The sequence below is a fragment of the Bos mutus genome, chromosome 2 (genome assembly GCF_027580195.1).
Source record: "Bos mutus isolate GX-2022 chromosome 2, NWIPB_WYAK_1.1, whole genome shotgun sequence".
In the NCBI taxonomy this organism is placed as follows: domain Eukaryota; kingdom Metazoa; phylum Chordata; class Mammalia; order Artiodactyla; family Bovidae; genus Bos; species Bos mutus.
Genome location: NC_091618.1, coordinates 117,774,169 through 117,799,658, shown reverse-complemented (window position 1 = coordinate 117,799,658; position 25,490 = coordinate 117,774,169). Strand labels below are relative to the sequence as shown.

At 36.7% G+C, this 25,490-nt stretch overlaps 1 protein-coding gene across 1 annotated transcript in view; it reads left to right on the top strand.

The window, feature by feature from the left end:
• Positions 1-25,490, top strand: part of TTN (titin) — a 276,220-nt gene that overhangs the window by 124,128 nt on the left and 126,602 nt on the right. The window contains 56 exon segments of the mRNA XM_070359061.1: positions 47-130; positions 871-951; positions 1,254-1,469; positions 2,387-2,464; positions 2,669-2,743; positions 2,951-3,043; positions 3,799-3,876; positions 4,074-4,232; positions 4,442-4,525; positions 4,899-4,976; positions 5,480-5,584; positions 5,841-5,924; positions 6,366-6,449; positions 6,644-7,012; positions 7,343-7,426; positions 8,505-8,579; positions 8,741-8,824; positions 9,350-9,424; positions 10,065-10,157; positions 11,010-11,087; positions 12,055-12,123; positions 12,277-12,381; positions 12,522-12,815; positions 14,124-14,204; positions 14,979-15,056; positions 15,596-15,679; positions 15,831-15,905; positions 17,241-17,324; positions 17,433-17,516; positions 17,637-17,720; positions 18,047-18,121; positions 20,449-20,523; positions 20,640-20,723; positions 20,840-20,914; positions 21,064-21,147; positions 21,259-21,342; positions 21,448-21,531; positions 21,643-21,726; positions 21,810-21,893; positions 22,103-22,186; positions 22,346-22,423; positions 22,535-22,618; positions 22,734-22,817; positions 22,931-23,014; positions 23,384-23,437; positions 23,440-23,466; positions 23,579-23,662; positions 23,778-23,861; positions 23,975-24,058; positions 24,172-24,255; positions 24,371-24,454; positions 24,569-24,652; positions 24,766-24,849; positions 24,965-25,048; positions 25,164-25,247; positions 25,361-25,444. Of these exon segments, the coding sequence (XP_070215162.1) occupies positions 47-130; positions 871-951; positions 1,254-1,469; positions 2,387-2,464; positions 2,669-2,743; positions 2,951-3,043; positions 3,799-3,876; positions 4,074-4,232; positions 4,442-4,525; positions 4,899-4,976; positions 5,480-5,584; positions 5,841-5,924; positions 6,366-6,449; positions 6,644-7,012; positions 7,343-7,426; positions 8,505-8,579; positions 8,741-8,824; positions 9,350-9,424; positions 10,065-10,157; positions 11,010-11,087; positions 12,055-12,123; positions 12,277-12,381; positions 12,522-12,815; positions 14,124-14,204; positions 14,979-15,056; positions 15,596-15,679; positions 15,831-15,905; positions 17,241-17,324; positions 17,433-17,516; positions 17,637-17,720; positions 18,047-18,121; positions 20,449-20,523; positions 20,640-20,723; positions 20,840-20,914; positions 21,064-21,147; positions 21,259-21,342; positions 21,448-21,531; positions 21,643-21,726; positions 21,810-21,893; positions 22,103-22,186; positions 22,346-22,423; positions 22,535-22,618; positions 22,734-22,817; positions 22,931-23,014; positions 23,384-23,437; positions 23,440-23,466; positions 23,579-23,662; positions 23,778-23,861; positions 23,975-24,058; positions 24,172-24,255; positions 24,371-24,454; positions 24,569-24,652; positions 24,766-24,849; positions 24,965-25,048; positions 25,164-25,247; positions 25,361-25,444 (5,259 nt within the window).

The window sequence follows — 25,490 nt, the reverse complement described above, 5'->3', positions numbered from 1 at the left end:
TTTGAATGAGGAAAACAATTCTTTAAAGTGAAATCTTTCTTTAAAGTGCCTGAGGAACCCAAGAGAGCTGTTCCAGAAGAGAAATTTCCAAAACTCAAGCCTAGAAAAGAGGAGGAGCCACCAGCAAAAGGTATACCAACTTTTCCAAAAATCAAAATAAGCTTATAAGTATTGAAACTCATCTAGTGGAATTGAGATCCCTAGACAAAATAATTTATGTATTACAAAGTAATTAATATACATATGCTACTCCATATCATCTCAAAACTAAACATTTCTGAATCCAGAAAATGTACTGAAATCTCTCTCTTCTCAAAAAAACAAAAACAAAAAATGAAACCTCACCCAAACATGTAGATACTTTCCCTTAAAATGTACTTGTCTTTTAATGTTTTTTTTTTGTCTATATACTGATTTCCTTTGCTGAAATGCTTGTTTTGTGTGGCAACCTTGGATGAAATTTAAAAATTTTAAAATCCTCAATCTTCTACATTGTGGTGGTAGAAGTTATGGAAATACCTCAATTAAAATGAAGAAACTATTCATGTAACATAAGTTTCTGTGTAATGGTTGTTTGATAGTCATTGTTTATGCTGTCAGTTATCTTTTTTAGTTCTCTTATAATTACTACTTGATCTTCCTAAAGTTATTCAATGTCTTTTAAGTATTAAGTAGCTTAGAAAAAAGCATTTATATATATGTTAGACCATGTTTATTTCTGAGGCCATTGAGCTTTCTTACCACTTAAACATTTAAGCAAGGAACATGGTTATGGTTATCTTTGTCATTGGATTTGTGCACACACAGGTTCTCTTAACACACATTATTTTGAATCTTGCAATTCACTTTCAATAATTACTCTTTTTAAAGTGACTGAACTCAGGAAAAGAGCTGTTAAAGAAGAAAAGGTATCCATTGAAGTTGCAAAACGAGAACCTCCGGCTGCTAAAGGTATATTGTGCTTTGACTAAATAATAAAATGAAACACGAACCTATACAGCTCTTTGCCTGTTAGTTTCTAATTTGAGTCTCATCCTTCTGGCTTATCGTTGACTAAAGGCAGGGAATCTAACATTTGAATTTGTAAATAGCAACTGTACACTCTGTAATACCTTGGCCAGCGAAGGACAGTCAAGGTCTCCTATAACTAGTGCATGAGACCATTACCAGGACATGAAATCACAGCACACTGTCACCATGGTCCCTGTGGGCTTCAAGTACAATTGAAGCTACTGTTGTCAATATTGTTCCAGAAGTTACTGTAACAGCAGAGAAAGAATGGGCTTACACCAAAGAGGAAGAAGCTGTTTCAGTAGAACGGGAAGAAGAATATGAGGAATATGAAGAATATGACTATAAAGAATTTGAGGAGTATGAACCAACAGAAGAATATGATCAGTATGAAGAGTATGAGGAACGTGAATTCGAACATTATGAAGAGTATAAAGAACATGAGGAGTATGTCACAGGTATGAGCAGAACTCTACACCACATTAAATATATGCAAATGACATTAGGTCAGGATAAAATTTTGAATACCCAAAGAAATTTGAAAAGAGCTTTGTTTTGTCTGGGAAACTCAGAATTTTCTTTCTTGGATAACTTTTAGGAAAACAAAATTCTCTATAAACTGTAAAGTTACTGTTAGAGTTTGGTTCTGGGCATAATCTGTTTCCCCTCTCCTTTTTTCTTTTACAAATATCAAAAAATGAAACTAAATTTCTTTCTCCAAAAGGCTAAGTCTGCCTGCAAGTGCCCTTGATCATTCCAATACATGACCAAAACTTTCTGAACTTCTTTCATCCTGAAGCTTGTTATTAACAAACAGGATAGCCTATTGAGAAAACATCCTACCCTTGGAGCTCCCCTCATTAAGCATAACAAAGATTCCTTCAAAAATAAAGACAGGAAAGTCCAACACAAGCAATTGTGTTTTATCATTGTGCAGGTCAAATTTGTAGGAATAAGATTCTATTGGATTTCAGAATGCATCAATATTATTTCATTTATTCAATTTTTGGTGTTTCATAGCCTCACTTTGAGAATGTTCTATGTAGTTTTACAAATAGAATTAAAAACAAATATTATATGGAGAGGAGTTTAACCATGATGTTGTCTACCTCAAGTGAAATGATAATATGTAAAAGAGTCACAGTTACCTAGCTGAGGTAAATTAGCAAGGAGGAAATAGCAACAAAAGCTTGTTTAAGTCTTTTATACCTTATTCTACTTGAACCTCTAATTCTTACTCACCTCTCAAGGCTATGGCTATGCTGTAGATAAGATATATTATTTTAATCCTTTGTGTCCATTGAAGAACTATCATTTTTTTATGTCCTAACATAAAAATGTCTAACATTAAATACCCTGTATATATTTTTTAAAGAACCCGAGAAGCCCGTCCCAGTAAAGCCTATCCAGGAAGAACCAGTTCCCACAAAACCAAAGGCCCCACCAGCTAAAGGTAGAGTGAGAAAAACATTATTAGTGGTGAGACCTGTGGTTCTCACATGTCTGTCCAGCTACAAATCCATGTTGAAGTAGCAGTGTGCCAACCGTGTGTGTGTGGGATTCCTATGTTGTATGTCGTATTTCTTCATTGTTTTTCTTACTGCTCTTAAGAAGTCTGGATCAGGTTTTTAAATCTGTTAATGTTGATATTTTAAAGTGCCAAAGAAAGTGATCCCTGAAGAGAAAGTGCCAGTGCCCATTCCTAAGAAACTCAAACCTCCACCTCCCAAAGGTACATGGCAGCATGATGACTACCAGAAACATCTTTGTCACTTACATCCTATAAACGTGTCTTACTACCTTGTCTGATGTTCTTTGTTTTTACTGAATGTATTGTTTGGTGCTGATTCTTACCTTTCTCCATGTTTCGTAAATTTTTATTTACATGATATTCATGTGGGTTGGTTTTAATGGTCTTTAATAATTAATATCTTTAAAGCACGTGAAGAAGCAAAGAAAGTTGTTGAGGAAAAAATACAAATTTCAGTTATCAAACGTGAAAAAGAGCAGGTGACTGAACCCGCTGCTAAAGGTATAATTTCCTTCCTCAATTGTGGCCTTTTATAATGTCTCTCTTAAAACTTAAGCAGCTATGTTTTGCTTTTTTCCCTCACTGTTTTGTATCTTTTATATTAATTGTTAGATGGATATTGGATAGAAAAATCTATAAATACAGAATAAAAAGATAATGTTATCTTAAAAGGAAAAGTTATCGCAGAATATATCCGTAACTCCTTATGCAATGGCTGTCCTAACAGACAGCTGTTTGGATTTAAAATCAGTGACCATTTGGCACATTCCTGACTTATCTAAATTGATGTAATGATATAACAATATACACCACCGTTTAAAATCTGTTTGTTGACCCTAAAGTCATTTTGAAGATTGAAGAAAGAGTTAACCCAGTATCTAACCATTTTCCCCTGCTTTTTACTAAGTAGCTCCTCTGCAATTTCAGACAGTATACTTACCCAGAAGTAAATTTAGCTTTTCAGTAAAGGATGTTTCATACAAGAAGAGATATCAGACACTAAGCACTACTTCACAATCTTGGGGTTTCCCCAGACCTCCTTGAATACTTTTGTATGTTTTTATTCCAGTGAGGTTCAGAATCTGTTCCATGGAAAATATACAGTGTCTTTAGTTGAACAATATATATACTACTATATATCTACTATAGGAGAAACACTAGCAAAATCATTTTATGTCCTTAAAGTACAATAGAGCAAGCATTAATTGGGTGACCTGTTTCTGAAAATAAAATGTCCTTATACTTACTGTTTCAAGTGCCCATGAAGCCCAAGAGGGTTGTCACAGAAGAAAAAGTACCTGTTCCTAAAAAAGAAGTAGCAGCACCTGTTAGAGGTACCTATATGTACTCTTCTTAATGTGTCGTTTGTCTTTTTTGGCATGAAATTCATGTTCAGTTCTATGTGTAAAGTTCTTCTGTGGGAAAGATGAAGCCTATTCCTTCTTCTATTATAAATGGCCATGTTCCTAATGTATCTTCATTTTATCAAGTAATTGGAAAAATATCCAACCTAAAAATAATGTCTTTAAAGTGCCTGAAGTACCTAAAAAAGAAGAACCAGAAGAGATTGCCTTTGAAGAGGAAGTTGTAACCCATGAGGAGGAATATTATGAAGAAGAAGAAGAAGAAGAAGAGTACATTCATGAAGAAGAGGAAATCATAACCGAAGAAGAAGTGGTACCAGTCAAAGGTAGATTACATCTCCTACCAAGGGATAAGCAGCAACATCTTTAGGGTCCAGTTTGGTTAAATTCTGGGGTATATTAGCACCAATGACCAATTCTGCTTGTTATTAGGAAAAGACACTTATAGGGGCTGAAGCATGATTTCTGCAGTTGCTTTTCACATTTTATATCTTTTTCTGCAACATTTCCAAAATTCTTCATAATATCTTTAAAGTGCCTGAGGTACCCAAGAAACCTGTCCCAGAAGAAAAGAAACCTGTTCCTGTTCCCAAAAAGAAGGAAGCCCCACCAGCAAAAGGTACACCACCACTCATATCATGAGTGTATAAAAAACTTAGTTGCTTGGTCATGTTCAACTCTTTGCAACCCAGTGGCCTGTAGCCCACCAGGCTCCTCTGTCCATGGAATTCTCCAGGCAAGAATACTGGAGTGGGTTGCTGTTCCTTTCTCCAGGGGATCTTCCTAACCCAGGAATCGAACCCTAGTCTCCCGCATTGCAGGCGGATTCTTTACCAGTTTAATCTGCATCTAAATAGCCATCTTCTGAGTTCAAAACTTTTGAGTTGTTACATATCTGTTGTTTGAAACTGTCCTGTTGTTTGTTTCCTGTCCTTTGCGTGGATATGTTGTTACTGGTAGCAAGAACTTATCAATAAACAATATCTTTAAAGTGCCTGAGATTCCTAAGAAGCCTGAGGAGAAGGTTCCTGTGCCTGTTCCTAAGAAAGAGAAGGCTCCACCAGCTAAAGGTACATCTCTTTGTAACACATTAGTGGAATAATGTAATAATTTACCCATGTAGTATCACTTGGTGAGCCACATCTGTTCTTACCCCATAATGATATTAACAGTATTAATGCCAAGACAAAGACCTCCCAGCTGGTAACTGGAGCAGTTTATTGTGTATTCATCTCTGAATTTTACCATCAAAGCATACTGGTGATTGATGTTTGACTCCTCCTCTTTAGTGTCAAGTTCTTAGAATAAAATAAATTTTTATTGTAATATGAAGATGGGCAAAAATCATCATTTACCAGACATTGTGTGTTGTCTTTAATAGCAGTCTGCGTTTATTCAGTGTTCTTTATCTTAATTTTTGTGCATTTCCAGGCCTTTGTTTTGTGGCTATTATTATTTTCAATCTTCAAGTGAAATTGTTCAAATATCTATGATACTTCAATAGGCCTGAAATTGCTAAATTCTTACCTATGGGTGAAAAATGTGACACTAACCCAATTTTATGTCTTTAAAGTTCCTGAAGTACCCAAGAAACCTGTACCAGAGGAGAAAGTGCCAGTACCAGAGGAGAAAGTGCCAGTACCAGTTCCCAAAAAGGTGGAAGCTCCACCTGCCAAAGGTACATGAACTTACAATTTCATAAACATTTTTTACACTTAAAATTTGCACATGAGTAAATAATTAAACTCTGTGTTACTTGGAGATGCAATGCTTTAGTATTCCTTCATGGAAAAGAAAAGATTTTATTTTAAAAGTAAAATGCTTCCTGAAACAATGTGGTCATACTCTTATGACCTTGTCATAATCTTTTTGAGACTATGCTTGGATTCAAAGTTCTAGGTTGGATAAACTGTTTCTCTAATTATTTCTTAAAGTGCCAGAAGTGCCTAAGAAACCTGTGCCTGAGAAGAAGGTGCCGGTTCCTGCTCCTAAGAAAGTAGAGGCTCCACCAGCAAAAGGTACATCACTTCACCATGTAAACTAAAGTCCATGGGGGAAAAAAAAACCCTTACATTTACATATGCATGCTCAGTCACTTTAGGTATGTCTGACTCTCTGCGACCCCATAGACTGAAGCCTGCCAGGCTCCTCTGTCCATGGGGATTCTCCTGGCAAGAATACTGGAGTGGGTTGTTGTGCCCTCCTCCATGGAATCTTCCCAACCCAGAGATTGAACCCAAGTCTCCTGCAATGCAGGCGAATTCTTCACCATGAGCCACTGGGGAAGCCCAACATTTATATATATTCATATATAAATTCTCCCATAACATTATGTGGTTTAAACAATTGTCTGTCTTGTTAGAAATATTTAAGTCAGATATTTTGTGATTCTTTTTTATGTCTGTTGCTCTAAGACACATAAATGAACACATTCTTAAAGAAAAATAATATCTTTAAAGTGCCAGAGGTGCCCAAAAAGGTCCTCCCAGAAGAAAAGAAGCCAACACCTATTCGGAAAAAAGTGGAGCCTCCCCCACCCAAAGGTACATTAATCTCTAACAAACCCAAAACAAAAAGGCTAACTAACTGGCATTCTACAGCCTCACTAATTATAGTGACTTATGTGGGTAACAGTTGATGCTTTTTGACTACAGAATATTAGCTTTTCATGTTGTCCCACTGTTTTGAATATTGTACATAAAAGTGATGCTTGTCCAATTGACAAATATCTTTAAAGTGCCAAAGAAACGTGAGCCAGTTCCAGTTCCAATTCCTGCAGCTCTCCTCCGGGAAGAGAAAGTTGTACATAAAGAAGAAATTGTTGTTGAAGAGGAATTTATCCATGAGGAAGAAGAAGTTATCCTCGAGGAAGAAGTTCTGCCAGAGGAAGAGGAAATTTCACCCGAGGAAGAAGTTCCGCTAGAGGAGGAGGAGGAGGAGGTTCTCCCAGAGGAAGAGGAAGTTCCTCCTGAAGAAGAGGAAGTTCCTCCTGAAGAAGAGGAAGTTCCTCCTGAGGAGGAAGAATTTGTACCTGAGGAAGAAGTGGTACCCGAAAAAGAAGAAGTTCTTCCAGAAATTAAGCCTAAAGTGCCAGTACCTGCACGAGGTATAGCAGCTCTTCTTGAAGTCCTCAGACCTCTTTTGTGTTGAATTCTGTCTTTCCATCCTGTTGTTCATCTCTAATTTTATCTGTGATGCTATACTCTTTGTGTTTCCTACCATCTAAATCTTAGAGAACAGTCCAGACATGTGTGCTCTTAACTGTTTTGTGTCTGTCTTATGTGTCTGTTTTTTGTAAGTAATCTGAGTGTCTTTTCAGATTCCATGGCATAGAACGTTATTTTGCTGTTTGTGGTCCTATTCTCATGTGTCTTTTCGTTGCATATCCAGTACTGTACATGTGATTTTTTAATGTTTTAAAATGAATGTTTTAAAGTGCCTGAAGTGCCAAAGAAACCAGTACCAGAGAAGAAAGTCCCTGTTCCAGCTCCTAAAAAAGTGGAACCTCCACCGCCTAAAGGTACACCTCCCCCAAGTACATACACATTCTTCATCCATAGTTTCACCAGGAAAATTATAGCAGAACTGGGATTTAGGAAACTTTATAAACTAGTCACATTAACTGCTGAAAATGTTCAAGAATTCTGGTATCCACTTTTCATTGGCTATAAAGCAGTATTCAGGAACAAAGATGAAGAGAAGTGTTAAAATTTCCCCCAAAGTTCTACCCAATTCCCTATAATTTTATTAAACATCATAATTTCCATATAGATATTTTACAAGGCCAAGTTATCAATGCAAAAAGCACCTGAAAAATGTGATAAACTAATCTTCCTAAACATCATCCTTCAATCATTTATATAAAGTGTCTTTAGAACATCAAGATGAAAATATAAAAGATAATGCATTTGTGAAAACACTGATTAATAGCGTATGTCTTCTGATACATACATATAAATGGTAGCCCAGCAGGTTTTGATTTTAGCCTTGAATATGTATCTTGCTGTGTTAGCCTGAGCAAGTCCTTTAACTGATCTAAGCCTAAAAAGTGAGGAAACTAATATCAGACCTAGTGGGCTCAGATATTATTGTGAGGATAAAAGAAAGTACGGTATATAGACGGACTCTATGATTGAATAAATAGTATCCAGATTTATCATATTCAATCAGTGCATAGTGTGTGACAATATATATTTATGCCTTAAAACTCAATATTTTCTGCAAAATTTATGACATTACTACTTAAAATAAGCATGACCTTTCCACTAGGTTAAATAGTCTTATAACCAACAAAACAGTAAAGCTGATCCTTTATTGGATTGTTAGAATTTAGAAATATTTTATAGATAATGATTTAATAAATTTCTAGTGACATTTAAGTGGATGAAATGATAGCGTCTATCCTCTGGTATTCAAATAGGTTGCTGATCCCTTCCTCTAAGACACCTAATTCTATCCTTACCTTTGGGCTCCCGACTTACACTACATCCCTGTCCTGAGCGACTGTTGCATGTTAGTCTCTCTCTGTGTGAACTTCTTGTGTTCTCTCTTTTTTGTCCTTTACAATAAATTCTTATCATTAAATGATGTCTTTAAAGTGCCTGAGGTTAAGAAGAAAGTGCCAGAGAAGAAAGTGATCATTCCCAAGAAAGAGGAGGTTCCTCCTGCCAAAGGTACTGCTCTTCCCAAGCAAATTAGACACTGCCATTTCTTTCTTCACCTGTAAATGCCAGAATGGCCCATTTCCCAGTATTGGTTAACATAACTTACAATATTGTGGTGTCCATTGTCTCTGTGTTCATGAAACTGAACTTACAAAATAATATCTTTGAAGTGCCCGTGGTGCCTAAGAAACCTGAACCAGAAAAGAAGGTGCCTCCACCCGGTCTTAAGAAAGCAGTGCCTCCTCCTGCCAAAGGTACATCACTCCCAACAGGGATGTGTTTGCGCCCCTCCACTGTGGAACTGTGATGCTCTTCACATAGGGATGGATGTTCCACATAAGCGTTTGCTCTGTGTGCTCTGTTCTGTAGCCATCACTTGAAACTCTGCTGCACCCATATTTGTTCTATGTCAGTTCTTCTACTCTGTTTCCGTATTTTATGTTGATCTGTCCATGTATGTTGTTTGTAAAATAAAAATAAAAATACTAAACATATATCTTTAAAGAGCCTGAGATAACCAAGAAACCAGTCCCTGAAGTACCCATTGCTCTTCCTAAAAAGTAGGGGCTCCAGCAGTAAAAGATAGAATGGTGTTTATCTTGAACCACCAGCCTTTGATTTTTGTCTCATTAACAATGCTGTGAAATGTCAATGTTTCATCTGGTGCATGTGTATTCTGTTATTAGTTCTCTTGTGTTGAAAACTGGGGAACTTGGGTCTTTATGTGCTCCTCCTGGTTCTTGCATTTTAAGTGCCTAAAACAATCAATATCTTTTAAGTTCCTGAGGTGCCTAAGAAGGTGGAAGAAAAACGAATCATTGTCCCTGAAGAAGAGGAAGTTCCACCAGTTGAAGGTAGATGACTTTTTAAGAAAACAGCATTTTCAAAAGCATTACCATCTTATTTTGTCTAATATTTTCAAGAGGTGTATGCATACTTCACTCCAGAAAATAAACATATTCGGACTCTACCAGAAAATATTCTTTACCTAGTAGAAATTGGATAGGCAAAACAAAACCATTTGAATCTCTTTTCTTACATGTGTGATTGTTTGTTGTTTGTTTGTTTTACTTTAATGAAAATCTTTGAAGGGAAACTGTTTGCCATGGGAAGCTTTTCATCACATGACTTGGTTGGTAATTGTGGGATTAGCTTCTCCAAGAGGAGTGCTTAGTTAAACCTGAGTAACTGGTACAGAAAGTCTGACTTTGACTCCTAAGTGAATGTTTGACTTCAAAAAAATCCACCTCCATTAAAAATAATAATTTAAATTGAATTCTTTCTGAAGTCCTAGAATTGTAAAATTCTAGGAAGGGCCTACTGTATTTTGAAGACTCAGTAAGGCTTTTTTCAAGGATGAATGAGTTTTCACATGTGTTTAGAAGGCTGAGTTACCTATGCTGATCACACAACCTCAGTTTTCAGATGTATCATTTTAGTCTAATATCCAAATGGGTTAGAAAAATAATTTACAAAATAATAATCTTTTTAAAGTGTTTGAGGAGCCTGAAGAGCCTATTCCAGAAGAGGAGATCCCAGAGGAAGCACCTATCGTAGAGGAGGTTGAGGAAGAGGCGCCACCTAGAGGTACAGCTGATTTTATGGATTGGACATTTCGTTTGCTATCTTTCCCAGAGGTCATCTAAACCTAATATTCAATGGCACCCCACTCCAGTACTCTTGCTTGGAAAATCCCATGGACGGAGGAGCCTGGTAGGCTGCAATCCATGGGGTCGCTAAGAGTTGGACACGACTGAGTGACTTCACTTGCACTTTTCACTTTCATGAGTTGGAGAAGGAAATGGCAGCCCACTCCAGTGTTCTTGCCTGGAGAATCCCAGGGATGGGGGAGCCTGGTGGGCTGCCGTCTATGGGGTCGCACAGAGTTGGACACAACTGAAGTGACTTAGCATATTAGCATACTTTACTTACATTGTATCTGTGATAAATTGAAGATTACTTATGATAAGCACCTGAAACTCTGTGTCCCTTTTCTTTGCCCAACTTGTTCCACTGCATTTGCAGTACAATTAGAATGAGAGAGAGAATTTTATGTTATTGACACTTTGATTTTTTCTGGTCAGCTGCTATTGTAATACTTTCTCCTAGTTTTCAATCCTTAGTTTTTTTTCTTCAGTAGGAAAGTGGGGGAAAACCTATTTCTATGGTGTTCGCCCTCGAGAATAATTCTTAGGCTTTCATTGCTAAAGACTATGACAGTCCTTTGCATAGTTTATGCAAACCTTTGTTTGCTTATAGGATTTCCAAGTAATATTCCTCTCACCTTTAGAGTCAGTACTTCATATGTGTAATTACCATGTAGGTTGCTAATATCTTTTGTAAAATAAATCAATGTTTTGTGTTTGGATTTTTTTTTGTATATGATAGTTCTGTTTATTGCATGTCATTTTTCAAAATGTCTGTAAAATATCTTTTAAGTGCCCGAAGTGGTTAAGAAAGCAGTACCTGAAGCACCTACTCCTGTTCCTAAAAAAGTGGAGGCGCCACCAGCTAAAGGTATAACAAATCCTTTTACGAAAGATAATAATATCTTTAAATTCTTATCCATCTTCTTTTTAAAAAACAAAAGTATCTTCTTTCACTGCTTTCTTAGAGTCATTTAAATAGAGAGCTTATGAAATTAATTAAGAACCTGTAAAAATATAATTCATTCGATTGTTTTAGCATTTTGCAATGTTAATGAATTATTATTTGTATGTATGTATGTGTGTGTGTGTGTGAATTATTCCAGAACATTCTTATTTTAAATAGCTGGGAATTTTAATGTTAATAGTACATCTCTCAATACTTATATACATTACAGTGGATCTTTATTCTCAACATTCCATTCCTAGATTTTATTAATTATATAAGTAGAATGTTCTCATATAATTATTACAATAATTATATCTGCTGTTTTTTTTGGGGGGGGATATCTATTCTAATACTTAGATAATAATTATTTTAAAGAGCCTAGTGTTCCTTTTGTGATATCTGACCAGAGTATTCAAGGTTATTACAAAGCAACTATTTCTCTTTGCCTCCTAATTAGGCTGATGGTTCAGTAGCCTCCTAATTGTTTAGGTTATGCTGTCTCTATCACAGTAGAGAGCCTCAGCAGACGTGATAGTGCCCAGCAGAATGTGACACCTGTATTGAGGCTTAAGTACTTCATGAGGATAATCACTTAAAAAAAGCCTTCATGAAATTAAAAATAGTAGAATCAGGCTCAATATTGATAATCCCTGCTATTAAAAACAAAAAGATGGCACAGGTTTCTTGTGGACATGCCTTCTTCTAAGGTATGAATAGCACAAATGAGTGAAGACATCTTTATTGCCTCTAAATTTGGTGTCCAAGTTTACAGTACAGAGTGACTTCTTAAACTTTGATTGTTGTAATATTGATGCCAATTCTGATGTTTTTATTTCATGTTTATCATTGAGTATTATCAGCTAACTGTAAATGCCTAATATCTTTAAAGTGCCGAAGAAAGTTCCTGAGGAAAAACCACCAGTTCCTGTTCAGAAAAAAGAGGCCCCTCCAGCTAAAGGTACATCTTTTCTTTTTAACCTCAACTTTCTTATAATCTCTTTTCATTAAGAGTTTTATGTTTTATGTCAACGTGTCTTGATTGTACTTGATGTCTTTTGCTTATGAAAGCTTGTTCTTCACAGTCTTAAATATTAAAACTATGTCTTTAAAGTGCCCGAAGTACCAAAGAAAGTCCCAGAAAAGAAAGTCCCAGAAAAGAAAATCCCAGAAAAGAAAGTCCCTGTGCCTAAAAAAGAAGTTGTTCCCCCAGCTAAAGGTACTTTGGGGCAGATCTTTGATGTCCTTGTATCGTTGCATGAAAGCTTTTCTCAGTTGTTTCTCTTTATATTTTGAATTTACATCTTCATTTTTCCTGTGCTTAAAAAAATGAGCCTCTTAAAATAGATGCTTTTTCAGGGAGAGCTGTCCTTGAAGAAAAAGTATCTGTGGCTTTCCACAAAGAGGAAGTAGTAGAAGAAAGAACAGAATTAGAAATAGTAGAAGCACAAGAAGAAGCTCTTGAAGAAGAGTTCCATGAGGTTGAAGAGTATTTTGAAGAAGAAGAGTTCCACGAGGTAGAAGAATTCCTCAAAGTAGGAAAGTATAGAGCCGAAGAAGAAGTACACAGAGCTGAAGAAGTCCGTAGGGTAATAGAAGTTTTAGAGGCTGAAGAAGAGGAAGTGTATGAAAAACCCAAAGCTCCACCGAAAGGTATAGAGAATTGTGCAGATATTCAAATTGTTATATGTTGCCCTAACTTCTTTTTTGAAAAAGTAAATGTCATGTTCAGTTTGGACATTAGAAATTCACTTATTTTCCTTGACAAAATCATGAAATACTTGAAGTATGAGTTTACTTGATAACAATGATTGACACAGAGTAAAGATTAACCAGAGTATAGTTTTAGGCAATTAGATACTAATATCTGATATCTACTTTCCTGAAGAGATAAGAAAATTCACTGTATGAATTTGTGGATTCTTTTTAAATTCCAAGTAAGAATATTACATGATTGTTGCTGCTGCTGCTAAGTTGCTTCAGTCGTGTCCAACTCTGTGCAACCCCATAGACGGTAGCTCACCAGGCTCCCCCGTCCCTGGGATTCTCCAGGCAAGAACACTGGAGTGGGTTGCCATTTCCTTCTCCAGTGCATAAAAGTGAAAAGTGAAAGTGAAGTCACTCAGTCGTGTCCGACTCCTAGCGACCCCATGGACTGCAGCCTACCAGGCTCCTCCGTCCATGGGATTTGCCAGGCAAGAGTACTGGAGTGGGGTGCCATTGCCTTACAGGTTCCAAAATAACTAGCCAGTGTTATCAGTTGAATAAAAAGAAACTCCTCAGTGCACTGAGGAACTTATAGTCGAGGCAAAACAGCTGTTGCTTTGTTAGCAATTCAACCAGCTATTCACACACGGATAATTACATATCCAAAGCTTCCACCATTTTATGATATTTTCAAGAGAAACAACATTAAGAAAGGAAATGAAGTGTGGTAGCAGCACCTGCATTCTAGTATATTCTGAGAATAAACTTACAAATATTTCCTCTACAAGACCACTCCAGTTTTTGAACAAGTTAATCATATGTGTATAATAGGAAGGAGGGGCTTCCCTTGTGATTCAGCTGGTAAATGCGGGACTCCTAGCAATGCGGGAGACCTGGGTTTGGTCCCTGGGTTGGGAAGATCCCCTGGAGAAAGGAGCGGCTACCCACTCCAGTATTCTGGCCTGGAGAATTCCATGAACTGTATAGTCGTTGGGGTCATCAAGAGTCGGACACAGCTGAGCAACTTTCACTTTCAATAGGAAGGAATGTGTATGTGCTTAGTATACATAGTAAATTTACAATCTAGATGAAAGTTAGCAAAATCAAGTCTTTTTTGGAAGTAGGTCTGATGTAAATTTTTAAAATATAAATAGAGAAAGCATCTTACTGAGCCCTCATTGTACTAACTTTGGTCATTGAGCACAATTACACTTCAGAAGTTGGTTCTAAACCGAAACACTAATATCTTTAAAGGGCCTGAGATATCTGAGAAAGTCATCCCTCCAAAAAAACCACCCACTAAAGTTGTTCCTCGAAAAGAGCCACCAGCTAAAGGTATTTTATTGGTGAAAAATTACTTACCTAATTTTACATGCAGTAGCAGCTTGGCAGCTTTACAAGTTTGCATTCTCCTTGATGTTTTTCTTCTGTGTTTTGTGTTTTTGGAATGTCTAAAACAAACTAATATCTTTAAAGCAGGTGAGGGGTTAAAGAAAGTTCTATCAAAAAATAGTCACTGTTAAGAATACCCAAAATGAATATCACTACTAACCAAATAGTGAACCCAGTTTTCCTCCTTTGGTGCTCTTTGATTTTATATTCACTAATATGCTTATTGATAAATCCCTGTCTTTATGTTGATTATTAATTTTAATGACCCACTAGATATAAATATATCATGACTTTGTGTTTGATGTCCTTGCTTTGTTCAGGTTTTTAAACTTCTTGAATTTCACAACATAAATAAGAAACAGTATTTAATAAATAATATATACTTATATCTTTAAAGTCTCTGAAGCATTTAAGAATGTTATCACTGAAAATGCCAATTATTCCAACAAAACAGGCGAAAAAAGCAGAGAAGATGTCTTACTCATTTTTCTTATCAAGTTCTTATGACTCTTACATGAGAAATTCCCTTGGATTTTTTTGTTATTGTTTGTGTTATCAAAATTCAACTCATATTAATTACTGTAATGTACCTGATAAAGCGATGTCTGTATTTTATATTGTGGCTGTGTTCTGTTCTGTGTTTACATTTCTCGTGTGCTCTGCTTGTTAAAAATCTTTATGAATGTTCAAAAGTAAATTATTGCTATATCTTTAAAGTACCTGAAGTACCCAAGAAAATCGTGGTAGAAGAAAAAGTACATGTTCCTGAAGAGCCCAAAGTTGCACCAGCTAAAGGTATCTGCCTTTGCTGATTCACCACTAACACAAAACTCCCTTTTATTCACTTATTGCAATGAAGAATGAGAAAGCTCATTCTCCCCTCAACACCACAAAATGGCTGAACGATGTAAATTTCAATTTATGTCCCACAACATAATCCTACCTTTTGCAACAGCCTTCAGGGAACACAGACCTAATCCTAAATGTTGTTATTATCTGTACTGAACCTCTTCTTAAGCAGTATTTAAATGTTGACCCCTCAACCTCTTTTTCAAAAATAATTCATGTTGGAAGCTATTGTCAAGTAGCTTTAGAAACAAACATGTTCCGAATGACGATAGAAAATGATGCTATATTCAAAGGGCGAAGTCTTTCTAATATGGCAAATCAAGGATTCATCAACAAGGCAATCCAGAGAGATGCACTCACTGTGTTTGGATGACTCCTAATTTGGGGATTTTTTATATTCTCCTTGTTAAATGCCCCTTTTTGTCTTGATATTTTATACCCAATGATGCACTTCTTAAAAATAAAACGAACACATATCTTTAAAGCTCCTGAAGTACCCAAGAAAATTGTTCCAGAAGAAAAAGTTCGTGAAGCTGTTCCTAAAAAGCCTGAAGTTCCACCAGCTAAAGGTATACAGTGATGCTAATCACGACAGGAAATAACACTGTGTCTAAGTATTCATGGTTTACAGTGAGTGTGAGTGATATATTTGTATTTTGTGTCTTTATATTCTTGCTATATTAGTTATTTATTGCAATTAATATACTAATATCTTTGAAGTTCCTGAGGTGCCTAAGGAAAGAATTCAAGAAGAAATATCACGCATAGTTCTTTCTGAAGATGCAACAACTTACAGTGAGTGTAGAAAAATTGGTGGTTCTCTTTGGTTTGTCTGAGTTTGTCTTCATAGCTTTTAAAAGTAAATGTACTAATATCTTGAAAAAGCCCAGCATGCCCAAAATATTTGGCTCAAATTAAATAGTTTGAATGACTGTTTGCCTCAGACAAGGTATATTTCCTTGCCAATTTAAAAAACAAATAGTCCAAAAAAAAAATCCTTTATGTATACCATTGCCCAATTTTAGAAAGTCATTTGTCTTGTTGAATTTATCATTGTCTTGTTAATGTGATCTCTGTAAAAACGTCTTCTGTTTCTAAGCAATTCATTTTCTCAGACCGTAAGGTAACTTTCCTTAACTTCATAATAATATTTTACTTAGATATTGTAGAATCAAAATACTTCACCATTAGTATTTTTTACTTTTTGCAATAATTGTTGGAAACATTTTGGCAGTGCTGCTCAAATACCCATAGATTTATAAGGCCATTATAATTGCAAAAGAATCCTCAAGTCATTTTTGGTTTTGCTATTATGCAAAATTATGATTAATTTAAACAGTAAAATAATATGAGTAATAAAATATTCTAAGTAGAATGCTATTTAATAATCTGAAGAGTGAAAATGCCAGTTTCCACTTATTTGAATCTAAAATTTAAATCCAGTTTTTGTCAACCTATAATAATAGGTTGGGATAAAAATATATGATGACTCCCTTGTTTGAATACCCTTGGTGTACTTGAATTTGGTTATTATTATCAACTAGTCTTCCTTTCTAAAAGCTGGAGAATTCTTTATTTCTTCAGTTGCCTAATTTTTCCAAATATTTAATCATTTTTATTTTTATTTTCTTCTAATCCCTAAATGGTTTTCACATTTATATTAAATATGAAGCCAAGAACTAGATTTGGTTTATATTTTTAAAATATAAGTAACTAGGTTCCTGGAACAGGAAGAGACTTAGATGAATTTCCAGTAGGTCAAATATTCAAGAATTCTTGATGTGCAACTCAACATCAATCCCGTTCTTTAAGGAAAAAAATGCATAAAAATTAACCCTAGGGAATATTTACCAGTAGCTTTCTGCGGACAAAGTAGAAGAATTATATAGTAGTCCCTGACCAGTGAATTCCTCAATTTACCATCATGCTTATAAAGAAGTGACGAGAGTCCTGTACCAGAAACCTGGAAATGAGAGTTTTTCCAGGCCAGTGCGTTATTGTCACTAATTTGGGTCTATCTGCTACTGTCGTTTGAGTTATGAATGTGTATGGTGTGTTATATTTTTCTTAATGATATTCTTCATCCACTTTGAAATGCCTCTAATTATATATATACTAATATCTTTAAAGTTTATGAAGTATCTGAAGAATCATTTCTGGAAGAAAAAGTGCTTGTGACTCATCCTCAAAAAACAAAAACCAAACCAGCAAAAGGTATATAATACCAATAACCCAGTGAAGAAAATTTACTTTTGGCTCATTTTAAAAACTCAGTACTTTCCTTCACTGTTAATAAACATAACTGTACTCATATCTTTTAAGTGCCTGAACCACCCAAGAAAGTTGTTCCAGAGGAAAAAATATATGTGACTATTCCCAAAGAGAGAGAAACACCAGCAACTACAGGTACATTTCAGCAACATCAAACTTGGATGAATATCTTTGACTTGAAGACTCAAACATTGCATGTTACATAATTTACTGTTTTTACAACTTCTAAGTATAAACCTACTAATATCTTTAAAGAACCTGATACAGCCAGAGAAGCATTTCCAGAGGTGGAGTTACCTGAGGCTATTCCCCAAATTCCAGAGCATCTTCCAACCGAAGGTATAATTCTTAGCTATGAAAATCTAAATAAAATCTTTCCTCATCAGTCTGCAAAATACGTTCACTGCTTTATGTAGATTTTCACAATCTCTAATGCTAAAATACTAATATCTTTAGAGTCCCTAAGGTACCCAAGACAAGGAACTGTCTATGGTTTGCCCCTAAAAAGTCAAATCCCATTCATACAACAAATAATGATAAACTATTAGAACAAAAAAAAATCTCATTTAAAGTTATAATATCTGTTAAGATACCTAACTTTCTTTGTAAGTCATGTCTTCCTGTCTTTGCCTTTTCTCAATTAAAAAATACTAATATCTTTAAAGAGGTGGAAGTCTCTGAGGAAGGTGTTCCAGAGAGACAAGCTCCTGTTACCAGAAGAACAATACCACCACCAAAAGGTACAAGTGAGAAGACAGTCTGCCTTCTTATCCCCTGATTGTTGTTGTACTTAACACCTGTGAAAATACTAATATCTTAAAAGCTCTAGTTGCTACCAGGGAGGCCACTTCAAAGTGTGTCCCCCAAAGTAGCGGCTTGACTGGGTATTATACATGTCTCCATGAGTCATAAGCGGGAAAAGTCCATACCTTTATACACAGGGAGATGCTTGGGCTATAAATTTTATCTATAAGGCCTCTAGGAAAAATATATGTCCATATAATATGCAGATGTGACCCAGGTAGTTTCTTCAATAGGAAATAGCTATTGCTGTTGCCTTAAAAAGTAAAATTCAGAGTACTAGAAAAAAATCTATATGAGAGATCACCTGTAACATCTATATCCCTGAAGCTAGACTGAATAGGCTCACCCCACCCCTCTTTAAAGTGAAAATCAGTGTTGTCAAATGACAGAGGTTCTTGGCTGTAGACTGTAAGTCAGTAATTCAAACGCTCCATGGGATTGAAATTCCAGGATATGGTACCACTACCTATTGGAATTGCTTTTCTATTAAAATAAACTTACCACCAAAAACAAGCACATGAATTTGAAATACTTGATATCCCCTAGGATTTAAATATCAGAAATACTTTCAGAAAACCATGACCTAAAGAAAATAAAATATTAAATTCACTGTGGAACTGTTCTGTGTATAATATCCTCTCTGAAACCATCTGAAACCAGGGCAGTTAAAACCAAAACCAGTTAGAGTTAGAATTCTGCCCTGAATAATTTATTTGCTCCTCTCCTTGTCTTTTATTTTTAAAGAATCTTAAGTTTTCCCATTTGGAACATTTTCAGATTAATTAAAACATGAAAATGTTTTAGAACATCCAAAATGACAAATTCTTCAAAATGCCCATGATATTCTATGATTTGAAGAATATCTGAGCACTTTGACACTATTTTTTCAGTCTAGAATTTTTAGTTGTTCTCCTTTCTCCTAAAAACAATTACCCTTTTAAAGTACCTAATGTCAGGGTACAAAATAAAGCCATTTCAGATAAGAAAGGAGCTTTTTTATTTTCCCCAAACTAATAGCAAAAGGTACATTGTTAATTATTCAAAATTTAGGGTTTTTTCACCTAAAGGTAAATTTTTATAACCTAATTTTCTATACTCCTACCATTCAAAGAAATAAAATTACTAGCATTGATACTGTCTGAGGTGACTAAGAAAACAGCTCCTGATAATCAAACATTCATACTATTTCCAAAGAATCAGATTCAGGGAGCAAGGAGGTCACCCAGTCTGGAACATTCCTGTAGGTGGGTTATGAGTAAAACTCTTCACTGCTCTTCGTCACTTTGAAGTACAATGCATTAATATCTGTAAAGTGCCTGAATCTCCTGAAGAAGTTGTCCCTATAAAGAAAATACTCATGGCTGGTCCTCCTGAAATTGAAACACCATCCCCTAAAGGTATCATTTATTCTGTCGTCCTTCCTTCATTTAAGGAAGGAAATACTCATGACTAGTCCTCCTGAAATACTCATGGCTAGTCCTCCTGAAGTTGAAACACCATCCCCTAAAGGTATCATTCTGTCGTCCTTCCTTCATTTATTTAACATATGCCCATGTGTATGGTGGTAGGGAGAAGGGAAATAACAAAGACAAGATTTCGCTCCTTTCTTCAGGACTTTATCCCTCATCCAGTTCTTGAAAGAGGCACCCTTATAGTCATAAAGTCACTTTGGTTAACGTCATTAATGTCTCCACTGATTCCTTAACCTCTAAGTAGAATACTAACATCTTCAAAGTAGCTGAAGCTGTGAAAGAAGTTTCTCCTGAAATGAAAGGATCTAAGGATGTTCCTAAAGAGCCAGAATGTCCACCTGGGAAAAGTGCACATCACCTCTGAGAGATATTGAAGAAATTGTCCACCCTCAGTTCTTAAAACTGTTTTTCTAATGTTCTTCCTAACTCCTGAATGTAAACATACCATCTTTAAAGCACTTGAAGCTCCACAAGAAGTTCCCTCTCAGAAGAAAATGTGTGTGACCATTCGTATCAAAACAGAAAATGCTTTTATTAAAAATATTCATTCAACACATATTTCATAAGGAGGGTCTAGTGTCATAGCACCTCAACTAGTCGCTAGAGAAGGGTGAGCCCATCTTCGCAAGGATGCTATTAATACTAATCCCATTCAACTTAGATGCTTGGTGGGGCAAGGGGACAACAGGCAGAGAAGAGATGTCTAGAAAACTACATTTGCTTACTTAGCGTGGTTACTGTTCTCATTAGTCATTTTAACTCCTAAATGTGAAATACTAATATCTTTAAAGTGCCTGAAGCTGCTCAAGAAGGTGTTCCTGCAAAAAGAGTTCCTTCCAAAAAAAGAGAGCCTCCATCAGTTAAAGGTACAAGTTCCCATGCCCTCAAATTCAAGAAGAAATAGCACTTGTAGTCTTGAAAATATTTTGCTGTTCCTTTTGACCTTTGAAACACTAAATGTTGAAATACTGATTTCTTAAAGTGCCCAAGACTCTCCAAGAAATTGTCCCTGAAAAGAAAACATACGTGGTTCGTCATGAAAAGGCTGAAGTCCTTGCTGATGAAGGTATATGTTGCCAGAAGCTTAGATGTTTGGGAAAATGTCTTTTCCTATATAAATGTGTTTCCTGTTTGCGTTCATTCTTGTGACTCCTAAATGTGAAAATATTAATATCTTTGAAGTGCCTGAGGTGCCCATGGAAGTTGTCTGGGAAAAAGTCCATACTCTCCAGAAGCTTGAAGTTTTATCTGTCAAAGGTACATCCTAACAGCCCCTCAGGAGGGAATAGGGAGGGCTGTGGAAAGAATTGCCTTGCTAGCCTCTAAAGTGCTGTTGCTATGTAAACGTGATTCTTGTCTGTGTTGATCCTTGTGACTCAAATGTAAATTTACTAATATCTTCAAAGTGCCTGAGGCTCCCAAAGAGGTTTTCCCTGAAAAGAAAGTGCCTGTGGCACCTCCTAAAATGCCAGAAGCTCCACCAGTTACAGGTACTTGTCTTGGATCTTAGGCTTAAGAAGATAAAACTCATCTGCTCTTGAAAATATTTTGTTCTCGTGGTCCTATAACTCCTAAATATAAATTTACTCATCTCTTTTAAGTGCCTGAGGCTCCAAAGGAAGTTGTCCCAGAAAAGAAGCCACCAGTGACACCTCCTAAAAAGCCAGAAGTCCCACCTGCTAAAGGTATTTGTCACTGATCTTAAAAAGACATAATGCTTCTGCTCTGGAAAATATTTGTTCCAGTGAACTGCATAGCTCCTAAATATAATTTTACTAATGTCTTTTAAGTGCCTGAAGCTCCCAAGGAAGTTGTCCCTGAGAAGAAAGTACCAGCAGCACCTCCTAAAAAGCCAGAAGTTCCACCTGTTACAGGTACTTGTCACAGACCTTAGGCTTAAAAAGATATAACCCCTCTGTTCTTGAAAATAACTTGTTCCAGTGCTCTCATAACTCCTAAATGTAATTTTACTAATATCTTTTAAGTGCCTGAAGCTCCCAAAGAAGTTGTCCCTGAAAAGAAAGTGCCTGTGGTACCTCCTAAAAAGCCAGAAGTGCCACCAGCCAAAGGTAGCTGCCTGCATGTTGCTGTGTTTGACAATGTCTGTTTGTCTTCACTCAGTCTAATCCTGAAAATACTAATCTCTTTAAAGTACCCGAGGTGCCAAAGGCAGCTGTGCCAGAAAAGAAGGTGCCTGAAGCTATTCCTCCCAAACCGGAAAGTCCTCCCCCTGCAGGTAATGGCAATACTATACATACCGGGAAGGAAATAATTGCTCTTTTAGCTAGAAGAAATTATGTGTATATATCCCACTATATAAAGGTAATAAAATTCTAAAGAAAAAAGAGGTTTGGGAGTTATCCAAAATATCTTGGTGTATGATTGCATGATACAGTCATTCATTATTTCCACCTTTCTAAACACAAATTATGAATATTTTTTAAGTGCCTGAAGTGCCGCCAGAAGTCATCCCTGAAAAGAAAGTGCCTGTGGCTCCTCCTAAAAAGCCAGAAGCTCCACCAGCTAAAGGTATTTATCCTTCCATGTTGTGGGTCACCTGTTTGGGGGGCTGGGGAAAGGGTGTTTAGAAGTATCCGTCAGTTTTATAAATGGTATTTGCTTGGGCAAGTGTGTTGTCGATATTCCCATTTGATAGTTTCTAACTAATAGATACTAATATCTTCAAAGTTCCTGAAGTTCCTAAAGAAGTTGTGCCTGAAAAGAAAGTGGCTGTGCCCAAAAAGCCAGAAGTCCTACCTGCTAAAGGTATTTATTCCCACTGCTGTGTTAAGAATGTATATTGTCTTGTCTCTTCATAATCATTGTAACATATACCTTCAAATTTCCCAAATTCTTAAACTACTAATATCTTTCAAGTGCCTGAGGTGCCCCAAGAAGTTGTCCCAGAAAAGAAAGCTCCCAAGGCGCCACCCAAAACACCGGAAGCCCCACCTGTCACAGGTACATGTTAGCTCTGACCTCATTCTTCAGAAGAAATGTCTCTTCAGGTTTTGAGTGTGATTCAAGCCCATTGCTATTCATTAATCTAATCATAAAACTACTAATATCTTTCAAGTGCCTGAAGTTACCAAGGAAGTTGTCCCAGAAAAGAAAGTCCCCAAGGCACCACCCAAAACACCGGAGGCCCCACCTGTCACAGGTACATGTTGACCCACAGCATTCTGTAGAAGAAATGTCTCTTCAGTTTGTGAAGATGATTTTAGTCCATTACTATTCATTAACCTAACCATAAAACTACTAATATCTTTCAAGTGCCTGAAGTTCCCCAAGAAGTTGTTCCAGAAAAGAAAGTCCCCAAGGCACCACCCAAAACACTGGAAGCCCCACCTGTCACAGGTACAATTTAGCTCTGACTTCATTCTTCAGAAGAAATGTGTCTTCAATTTTTGAGGATGATTTTAGTCCGTTGCTCTTCATTAACCTAACCATAAAACTACTAATATCTTTCAAGTGCCTGAAGTTCCCAAGAAGTTGTTCCAGAAAAGAAAGTTCAGTCCCACCACCCAAAAGGTGCCCCACCTGTCCAGGTACAATTTGCTGAATTCTTCAGAAGAAAATGTCTTCAATTTTTGGAAGTTCCACCTGTCACAGGTACATGTTGACCCAGAGAACATTCTACAGAAGAAATGTCTCTTCAGTTTTTGAGAATGATTTTAGTCCATGCTATTCATTAACCTGACCATAAAACTACTAATATCTTTCAAGTGCCTGAAGTTCCCCAAGAAGTTGTTCCAGAAAAGAAAGTCCCCAAGGCACCACCAAAAAGCCAGAAGTCCCACCTGTCACAGGTACATGTTGACCCACAACATTCTTCAGAAGAAATGTCCCTTCAGTTTTTGAGGATGAGTTTAGTCCATGCTATTCATTAACCTGACCATAAAACTACTAATATCTTTCAAGTGCCTGAAGTTCCCCAAGAAGTTGTTCCAGAAAAGAAAGTCCCCAAGGCACCACCCAAAACACTGGAAGCCCCACCTGTCACAGGTACAATTTAGCTCTGACTTCATTCTTCAGAAGAAATGTGTCTTCAATTTTTGAGGATGATTTTAGTCCATTGCTCTTCATTAACCTAACCATAAAACTACTAATATCTTTCAAGTGCCTGAAGTTCCCCAAGAAGTTATCCCAGAAAAGAAAGTTCCCAAGGCACCACCGAAAAAGCCAGAAGTCCCACCTGTCACAGGTACATGTTGACCCACAACATTCTTCAGAAGAAATGTCCCTTCAGTTTTTGAGGATGAGTTTAGTCCATTGCTATTCATTAACCTAACCATAAAACTACTAATATCTTTCAAGTGCCTGAAGTTACCAAGGAAGTTGTCCCAGAAAAGAAAGTCCCCAAGGCACCACCCAAAACACCGGAGGCCCCACCTGTCACAGGTACATGTTGACCCACAGCATTCTGTAGAAGAAATGTCTCTTCAGTTTGTGAAGATGATTTTAGTCCATTACTATTCATTAACCTAACCATAAAACTACTAATATCTTTCAAGTGCCTGAAGTTCCCCAAGAAGTTGTTCCAGAAAAGAAAGTCCCCAAGGCACCACCCAAAACACTGGAAGCCCCACCTGTCACAGGTACAATTTAGCTCTGACTTCATTCTTCAGAAGAAATGTGTCTTCAATTTTTGAGGATGATTTTAGTCCGTTGCTCTTCATTAACCTAACCATAAAACTACTAATATCTTTCAAGTGCCTGAAGTTCCCCAAGAAGTTGTTCCAGAAAAGAAAGTTCCCAAGGTGCCACCCAAAAAACCGGAAGTTCCACCTGTCACAGGTACATGTTGACCCAGAGAACATTCTACAGAAGAAATGTCTCTTCAGTTTTTGAGAATGATTTTAGTCCATGCTATTCATTAACCTAACCATAAAACTACTAATATCTTTCAAGTGCCTGAAGTTCCCCAAGAAGTTATCCCAGAAAAGAAAGTTCCCAAGGCACCACCGAAAAAGCCAGAAGTCCCACCTGTCACAGGTACATGTTGACCCACAACATTCTTCAGAAGAAATGTCCCTTCAGTTTTTGAGGATGAGTTTAGTCCATTGCTATTCATTAACCTAACCATAAAACTACTAATATCTTTCAAGTGCCTGAAGTTCCCCAAGAAGTTGTTCCAGAAAAGAAAGTCCCCAAGGCACCACCCAAAACACTGGAAGCCCCACCTGTCACAGGTACAATTTAGCTCTGACTTCATTCTTCAGAAGAAATGTGTCTTCAGTTTTTGAGGATGATTTTAGTCCGTTGCTCTTCATTAACCTAACCATAAAACTACTAATATCTTTCAAGTGCCTGAAGTTCCCCAAGAAGTTGTTCCAGAAAAGAAAGTTCCCAAGGTGCCACCCAAAAAACCGGAAGTTCCACCTGTCACAGGTACATGTTGGCTCTGATCTCATTCTTCAGAAGAAATGTTTCTTCAGGGTTTGAGTATGATTCAAGCCCATTGCTATTCATTAATCTAATCATAAAACTACTAATATCTTTCAAGTGCCTGAAGTTACCAAGGAAGTTGTCCCAGAAAAGAAAGTTCCCAAGGTACCACCCAAAACACCGGAAGCCCCACCTGTCACAGGTACATGTTGGCCCACAACATTCTTCAGAAGAAATGTCCCTTCAGTTTTTGAGGATGAGTTTAGTCCATTGCTATTCATTAACTTAACCATAAAACTACTAATATCTTTCAAGTGCCTGAAGTTCCCCAAGAAGTTGTTCCAGAAAAGAAAGTCCCCAAGGCACCACCCAAAACACCGGAAGCCCCACCTGTCACAGGTACATGTTGGCTCTGGACTCCTGCAGAAGAAATGTCTCTTGAGTT